The 8,547-nt window shown below is 42.9% G+C and overlaps 2 protein-coding genes across 3 annotated transcripts; one reads left to right on the top strand and one right to left on the bottom strand.

The window, feature by feature from the left end:
* Nucleotides 1-263: 263 nt before the first annotated feature.
* LOC116393694 (alpha-N-acetylgalactosaminidase) lies at nucleotides 264-5,129 on the bottom strand. 2 transcript variants are annotated; one of them, XM_031866231.1, is made up of 9 exons: nucleotides 4,877-5,129; nucleotides 4,198-4,354; nucleotides 3,319-3,459; nucleotides 2,643-2,854; nucleotides 2,465-2,559; nucleotides 2,118-2,279; nucleotides 1,712-1,909; nucleotides 1,386-1,526; nucleotides 264-1,189 (listed from the first exon to the last, which is right to left on the bottom strand). In XM_031866231.1, exons 2-9 carry the CDS (start codon nucleotides 4,350-4,352, stop codon nucleotides 986-988), a joined length of 1,308 nt encoding a protein of 435 aa, XP_031722091.1. In that variant the 5' UTR covers nucleotides 4,353-4,354; nucleotides 4,877-5,129; the 3' UTR covers nucleotides 264-985. The 2 variants fall into 2 exon arrangements, with proteins under 2 accessions (XP_031722091.1, XP_031722092.1); XM_031866232.1 differs by lacking the exon at nucleotides 4,877-5,129 and having other exon boundaries at nucleotides 4,198-4,701.
* Nucleotides 5,130-6,016: 887 nt separating this feature from the next.
* On the top strand, nucleotides 6,017-8,432 carry LOC116393688 (uncharacterized). The gene is made up of 2 exons (XM_031866222.1): nucleotides 6,017-6,094; nucleotides 6,613-8,432. The coding sequence occupies exons 1-2, from the start codon at nucleotides 6,076-6,078 to the stop codon at nucleotides 8,001-8,003; spliced, it is 1,410 nt and encodes a 469-aa protein (XP_031722082.1). The 5' UTR covers nucleotides 6,017-6,075; the 3' UTR covers nucleotides 8,004-8,432.
* The last annotated feature ends 115 nt before the right edge of the window (nucleotides 8,433-8,547 follow it).

The raw sequence follows: 8,547 nt of genomic DNA, 5'->3' as shown, positions 1-8,547 counted from the left end.
CCATCAGTGTTATTGGGCCTTTATTGCCAGGTTTTTTGAGTTGAGGCCACTCCTGTAAAACATGCATTTGTCCGTATGGGAGAATGTCTTTAAAAAGTCCTACGGCAGCACAGTGTTCCTCTATGTGACCATGTATTTTAAAAGTCTTGAAGAACATAAGTAGTTCCAGAGCAGCATTTTTAGTCTGATGAGGTAAGTCTACGTCAAGATGAGCACTGCCGCAACTAAATGAATACAAACATAATGGAAAACAAACCTTTGCCTAATGAGGAACCAAATCATATATTTCAGTTAAGACAAAAACTCATAATTCACAGAATCATTTCTTATAAAAATCTTCGTTTCTTAAACACACGTTCATATTTATTATCCTGAGCAATTTTCCTATAAACATTCAGAAAAACTAGCATTGCAGACGCCTTTATTGTTCTTCTTTGTTCTTTTTGGAACAGCTTAAGACAGACTGCTTCCTGCAATGTTTCATTAAAAGCAGAGCAGCGGAGACTCCTGAGTCTTAGTGCTGATCTACGATCAGTTTTTCAACTTTGGCGATCTCAGAGATATAAATTATCATCAGCTCTAGTGCCCTGTGAAGCACGGAAACACTTAAAATGTGTCCAAAATGTTTGTCACTGTAACTGAGGTGTGCTATGTTTTGGACATTTTCTCTTGATTCATATTGCAAGTGTAGAATTTAAGAGATGGATCACAAGAACAATTTGAGATTAGTAACATATCCAGAAGCAAAATGGCTGCCCCCCCCCCCCCTGAGATTTAAGTGACTCCATTACTTGGAAAAGATAGTGCCTTTTAAAATAACACAATTTAGAGCTATGCACTGGCACTTTAGGGTTCAGGAGAGAAATACGTCCATTGATCACCTAACAATAATCGTGTGATGTCTTGTCAGTCAACGCTTCATCAAGAGCACTGAGGCAGAAACAGTGGTGTGATTATTATGTGATAAAGTTCAATCAGTGAGCGATCAGAGGAAGACGCGAGGAAAGGCGTTTTCATCGTCATCGTCAAATGCAGATCCCTGGAGTCTGCCACCTTTATAGAACTGGCGCAGGTTCCATTTGGCGGGCGCAGACACATGCCACATGACCACACCTGTGGGGTTCACCGACACCACGAAGCCAGTGGACTCCTTCAGCGTCATGGTCTTCCCAGTGAAGACGTTGTAGATCTGAGGGAGGGAGACAATGTGATTCTCCTGCAATACTCGTGCGTATTTGGAAAGCAAACTCTCAACTCAGCACACAGATAATTAAGACATTAGTAGTAGTAGATCTGTTTTTCAATGTTTTTCAGTGGACCAGAGATGATACATTGCCTGCCAGAATCTAGAAGACTGTCTAGAAAACGTTAAAGACATACAGTACCTTGTAGCTGCCAGTGGTGTAGTTGAGTTTGCTGAGGGTCGTCTGGTAGCGGTAGGGCATGTCGGTACGACGACTGAAGAATACCAATGCACTTGCATTGTTTGACAGGGGGCGCCAGAACACGTTAATGCCACTCTTCTCCTGGCAGAAAGAAATGGACGAGAAAATGTGAACAATGACACAAATAATGAGAAGACATGTATTATGTGAGCGAGAGAGGATAGAAAAGAATTAAACACTAAAGTCAAAACTCAAACCAGCTAACTTCTGTTTTTTCATCTTGATCGCTTTCAAGAAGCTGCACAACCCATGGAAAAGTGTGTCACCTTTATAATGCGCCTTCCCTGGATGCCCATGGGGTCCTGGTTGATGATGATGGCCATTTTGTTCTGCAGGACGCTGCGGGCCTCGCTGCTGATGGTGCGCAGGTCATTGGACATGAAAAGAGGAGCAGCCATAATCGCCCACAGAGCCATCTGAGAGCGAGACTGGTCAATGCTGAGGCCAAAGTTGCCAGCAATCAGCTGTGGAGGGCAAAATCACACAATCAAGAAAGATCAAATAAGATTTCGTACCTGTAGCACTTTTATTTTTAACAAACTAGTGTTTTTCTTTTACTTTTTTTGACTGTTTTTCTTTAACTTGTACCATTGGTGCTGCCTAACCTCTTTGACGGACGATATAGTAAATAGTGAACACTAAATAATTGAATATTATGTCATTTGAATGGACCATATCTGGGTCGTTCCACTTTCCAGGTCCAGCTGCAGGTACCAGGACATCCTGGTTCTCAAAGAACCAGTCAACAATGTTCAGGACACTGTCCCAAGAGTCCTGGATGTCCCCATAGTTACGCCACAGGTTGCAGATCTCACCCAACTGAGTGTAGTTCACCTGAAAACATAAATCAGTTTCACAAAAAGGTAAAAATACAAACTGGATTTAAATTATGAGAACGTCGTCCTCACGACAGAGGCTACATCCACGAGGGAAAACGTTGTCAACGACATGAATTATTTAAAACTGTCAGGCCTTAAGCTTCAGGTGATGATGTAAACTTTAAGACATTCTGTTTATACCTTAGGTGGCAGGCCACCCTGGTAGGCAGGCCAACTGCAGGAGTAGCCAATGGGACGGCCCGTAGCATTTAAAGCCTTTGACATGAGAGGGTAACCTGCCCAAGAGAGGAACAAGAGTCAAATCAAGTCAGCAACATCTCAACAACGACAATGTGAGAGGCCCTTCCTCTTTTCTTACCCTTCTCTTGCTCCGTGGCATTAGAATAACAGCCGTCAAATTTAAACATATCCACCTCCCAGTCGGCGAAGGTCTGAGCGTCTATCTCGATCTTGTCCAGTGTGGTGCCGGGATACCCCCCACAGGTGTGTGTGCCGAAGTCCCCGTAGATGCCCAGCTTGAGACCCCTGTCGTGCATATAGCGTGCCAGTTTATGGATGCCTCCTGGGAACCTGATGGAGAGGCAATTATAATGTTATACCAAAGTGCACACTGCAGAGACGTACAATTCATGAAATCAAGGCACAGTCTTGGGCACTCCTTTTTTTGCTGCACTGAAAATTACATTAAATTACTACAACGTATAAAACCTTAAAACACTTTATGTATAGCTCTACTTATAAATGTGCCGTCGGACAGTATACGGTATGATTGAAGCTCTGAATCAGAAAAGCTTGCAGTTGTTTGTTCAGCAGTCTTTATCATATGCTGAGGCTGCATGTAATAGTATACACCACAGACAAGTGAAACTACTGACTACTAATGTTTCTGCGAGTCATATGATTGTATAACTGTCACATTTTAATTACCCTGTTTTACTGTTTTATTGACTCACGGGTTTAGAAGTTACAGAAACTACAGCTTCTCTGTGTGCGTCTGTCTCTGTACGCGTACAGTATATATACTGCACAATTACCTTTTAGGGTCAGCCTGCAGCCGCCCCTTCTCGTCTCTCTTCATGGAGGACCAGCAGTCGTCTATGTTCACATACACGTAGCCAAGTTCCCTCCAGCCCTCCTCCGACAGTCTGTCTGCCATGTCGATGAACAGGTTCTCACTGGAGGGAAGACAGAAAAATATTGATTATAACAGCTTTAACGAATTGATTTGAACAGTGTCATTGTAGCATTCAATGAGAAGAGCATAAAGAGCAGTCTAACTAGGTTTTTATTTTAGTATGTTAGGGTATTTGTTGAATGAGGTGATACGTTTAACAGTGCTTCTTACTGTAATGGTAAGAAGAAGAAGTTCTAAAGTTAAAAGGCAAAAACATTTTTGGCAAATGAGTCTTTTCATTAATTCACAAAAAAGGAAAAGTAGATGTAAAGACACTTAAAGGCCCTTATTATAACTCTAAGAAAAATACCTGTTGACTAATTACAGATGCACATTTTGGTTTCCACAAAACACCTGTATGATTACTCATAAACCATTCTTCTGATTGTCTGCCATTATTGTTGGCCGGGCCCACACCCTTCATTTCTAAATTGTATCAAACCTGATTCAGGGCCTAGAATTAGACCGGTTAGGTACTGAATAGGAGTTGAGACATTGCATAGAAGGCCAGTTCAGAGTGGCTGGTTTGACTGGTGCAATTTCATCAGTTGAATAAGTAAGTGGAGCAGTGAGGAGAAGCAGCTTAACGTTGTAACTGAACTTACTGTGTATACGATCTAGTAATATAATTAATATCTCTAACAGCAAAATCCACCTTAAGACTAGACAACTATGTTAAATAGCACCTGCTTTGAAAGAAAAGGCTCCATTCTGTTATATTCACATTATGTGGACTCACCCGATGCAGTTTTTGGGGTCGTGTTCACAGTCAATGTCACAGCGGAAACGCTCCCATGCCAGCCAGCCCATGGGAGGGACCCTCATCTCTCCATTGTCCAGGGCGAAGGTGGCGACGGAGAGCGCAGACACAAACAGCAGCACCGCCAAATGCATCCCTGTAAAGAGAAGACATGTCGATGATTCATGCTGGATGACATCAAAGTCAAGGTGTTGTGACTGTGCATAAATGTTTAGTTATCGTGTAAAGTGTATTTTTTTTTGTCCTGCATGACCTGCAGCAAAGCATTTTAATTAAAAGCTGCTTTTGATTAAACCACCCCATGAATACTGTCAATATATCATCTGTGTGTCGTCTCAAACACAAGACAGTACACCTCCTGAGTCTCACCTGACTGGGTGTGACGAAAGCACGCAACAACCTGCCAGGTGACTTCAGCCACAGTAAACAGCTGAATGAATTACAACCCAGAGCTTATTACAAAGGACATACACAGTTCTTACAACATGGGAGAAATATTATAATGTTAATAAGTGGCACTAAACTGTAGCTTTAATTTATAATAAGCAGTATGATATATAATAATTTACTGAATAGATTAATTGTATAGGGGATACAAATACAATGTTTGCTGATATACACTTACACACATGATAATATAATAGTTTATGTTACTTACTGAAATTCAGTGACCTGCTCTCAGTTACAGGAAGGAAGACGAAAGAGGATTCGCTTCACAACTCCGAATCTGTGCTCTGCTTCTTCTTCCTCCTCTTCTTCTTCCTCTCCTAGCCTACTTCTTCTTATTTTCCTTATCTACTTCTTGTTCTACAGCTCAGACCTTTAAACAAACCCCGGGATAAACAATCTCTCCGGTGGAGTGTAAAGAAATCCAAGTGAGCCGCTGCGAACGGAAAGGAAACCACAGTCATGTGACAGAGCTCAGTCAGCTGACTGCAGAGCAGGAAGTTGGAGGCGAAATACGATCCGAGCCGCGTCCCATTCTTCTTTTTCACTCGCCTCGTGCCCTTTCCTGTAATCAGTCCTTTCCCTTACTTATTCATTTGCAAATAGCTTTACATTACAACGCCAATAAGTGACAGAGAGCTACATTTGAGTTTGTTATAGTCGTCAAAAAATACATTGTGGTACCTTATCGGATGAGAGTCAAGTCCAACTAGTATTTGTTGGTCAAAACCCTTTACAGTATGTTTCAAAGTGTTTCAGATAATCTGTAGCTCACAGCATAAATGTGGCAATAATTATCAAAGTATTGGTTCTGCAGTGAAATTGCTCCAGTGATTGTTATGTAATATAGCATTTTACTGTTGTGGCTGGTCTCTATTTTCTTGTTTTCCATTTGATCAGAGAGTCCAGCAGGAGGTGCACAGAGTCAAGATGAAGACAAGTTATTGCAACCATTACAATCACTTAAACCCTTATAGGTCTAAATATATAATAAACACACAAAAACTCAAAACATGCATTACGATATGTTTACTGGTTTATATAGTGGTTGTGGATATGTCATAAGTGAGCTGTTAACGGGTTAAGCTTGCAAATAAGATGAGATGGTTTAGTCCACACTTTTATATTTTGGTGGGTGAAAATGGATGTCAAACAGGAAGAGGTGCAGCGAGTTAATCAGAATATATGCATGATAAGAAAGGCTTTTTGGCATTTATTGCCACGGTTATAAAGTGTGCTGTAGAGGACTAAGTTGGTGCTGAATCATCTTTTCATAACTGAAGCAACCGCAGATAGATAAGTTGCACTTGGAAACTGTAGGTGGCGGCAATGCAACTCGTGGATGAAACTGCCATACAAATCAACAGAAGAAGAAGTCTTACGTCGATGCAGAGGTAGCTACGAGGAGACATGGCAGACACAAGTCTGGGTAAGATAACAAAGCAGAAGTTCATTGCAAACTACTTAGTAAAACTTGAGACATTCACCACGATATCAGATATCCATACAGCTGCTTCCAGACTTAAAAGTTAATATCTGAACAGGATAATAAAGCTGCAGCCACAAAAATGCCTAAAAGAATGAACCAGAGTACAGACAGGGCATGGATAACTAGTTTTGCAGAGAAGCAACATTGTCGACACAGGAGTGTAGTTAATGAAATGGTCTGTTGAAATGTTTGTTGTTTTTTCATAGTTCAGACAGACTTCCTGGTTTTAAGTTTCGCAAGTGGTTTCACTTTTCTCTTAAAGTGACAGGAGCAGTTTATACATAAGTGGTGGAAGAAGTATTCTGATCATTTTCTTAATTAAAAGTAGCAATGCAATACCACAATACAAATGTACTCCATTGCCAATAAAAGTACACATGTATTATGTAATATATTTAAAGTAAAAGTACTCCTAATGCAGAATTTACTTTTTTTCCTTGTGTCTTTACCCCTCACAGGTGTTTCTTGTGCAGTGAATACAATCCTACAAAGTGCAGCAGCAGGTTTTGCTTTTGGAGAAGCTGCATTATTTGCAGTTGAGCCCTCACTGACTGCAGACGACGACCTGCTGACTGCTGCAACTCAGAATGCCGGACGAGTGGGTTCCACGGGTGTCGGGGCAGTGACGGCATGCCTCGCTTTCACCTCAGCGCTAGTTTCTCTCGGCAGTGGTTTCCTCCTCGCCGCCGTGATGGCAAAACTGTTGACCCGAGTTGGATTGAAGTCTCCATGGTTAGTCGAGACCACGACAGGAGCCTGTGTTGTAGCGGGTGCTGTCACTACTGGAGTGTCAGCCGGCCTCCTCCCACTATACATCTACATCTCAGCTCAAGGCTTTCTGGTCCTTTTAATCTACTCATACTCCAATATTAACGACATGATCACAGCTCTGACAGTCATCTTCACCACCCTCTACGTCTGTGTAGTTTATGGAAGAATGGGTGTAATGGTTGGACTCTTCGTCATGGGGTTGACCATATCTGTGCTTTGCGCCCTTCGAAAGGCTCTGACAGAGAGGATGACACTGAGATCAAACTCTAAAACCGAGTGCCAACTTTTGCAGAGGTTAAACTTCTACTCTGTTTTTGTGGCGATTCTGGGATTTTTTGCAGGCTTGGGGGCAGGTGAAGCAGGAGAGGGGTCGAAAGCGGAGGTGGTCTTGGTGCTGCAGTCGGTCGTCTGGGTGGTGTTTCTGTCTGCGGGGCTGCTAGGAGCCAGCCTGGGAACAGTGGCCACGGTGGGGCTGGAGCCAGGGGGGGTCGGAAAGGTCGCCTTGGGAGCTGCTATAATGTCATCACTTTCCCTGAGAGCCATTCTGCAATCAAGCTCTTTTTTAGGGACCCGGAGCAGCATGGGGGCAACGTTAGGAGCAGTCACAGCTGCAGGGGTGTCAATAGGAGCCGCAAGTGTTGCAGCAAAGAAGGCGTTTGAGACTAGAAAGTCAACTTTAACAGCTGTAGGTTCGGTAGTTGTTGGTGCAGTTCTGGCAATGCGCGGTGTAGCACTGACAGGGACTCTCCCAACAACATCAGAACTTCTAACAATCACCCTTATTGCTGCATGGTCATTTTTCCTGGGTGCACCAAAGAGCCCGTTCAACACTCTGGTGAATCTCCGAATGGGCCTCCTCACGGGGCCACAGCTAATGAAAGGGATCGGCATGGAGACGGTCACCGCAGCAGCAGCACCCTTCGGAGCCGGGGCGCTCGGGGCTGCAGCGTTGGCTACCGCATCTCTGGGGAAAATGGGGACTGTGGGAATTCTGGTGGCTGTATTTTTGGCTGTGGGAAGTGTTCTTAGTGGCGTGATAGGAAGCTCTCTGCCGACAATAGACGAACACAGTGACTGATTGAGACCTGGGTTTGAATCTCTGTCTGAACCCAAGGCCACGCTCTAAAGATTTGCATGTGTGTGTGAGAGATGTGTTTGCATTATTGCAGGTTTACACTGACATACAATACATATTTTAAATGTGAGCTCATTTGCATTAGATTTTTTTTACATAAAAATCACCTTTGCTTATTGTTCAAACCTGTCGATTGTGCCATGAACGTATTATGGAGGCGAGCAGTGATGAATAAAGTGGATGATATATGTTATCCAAGCATGTGTATTTATTTGCCATTTGTCGATATCGTTGTACTAATTACGGTAAAACACTGGAGGATAAGATAAAGGGTCACATGTTTGACAAAGTAGCTGTAATGATCCCTTTTCTGCACTTCTTCACACCAGCAGTGCCACATTTCCCAAGACATGATGGCAAGGTGGCTTTGGTTTCATCTTAGCAACAGTAACAGAGGACTTGCTGTTTAGAAAGGGGGGGGGGAGTGGGAGGAGAGAGAGAAGCAAAGAATAACATCAGTAGCTTGAAGAGCATCTTAGAGTAGAGT

Source organism: Anarrhichthys ocellatus, unplaced genomic scaffold (genome assembly GCF_004355925.1).
Source record: "Anarrhichthys ocellatus isolate YVR2014 unplaced genomic scaffold, GSC_Weel_1.0 scaffold34, whole genome shotgun sequence".
NCBI lineage: Eukaryota > Metazoa > Chordata > Actinopteri > Perciformes > Anarhichadidae > Anarrhichthys > Anarrhichthys ocellatus.
Note: the sequence above shows the minus strand (reverse complement) of the source record. Positions and strands in the feature narration are given on the sequence as shown.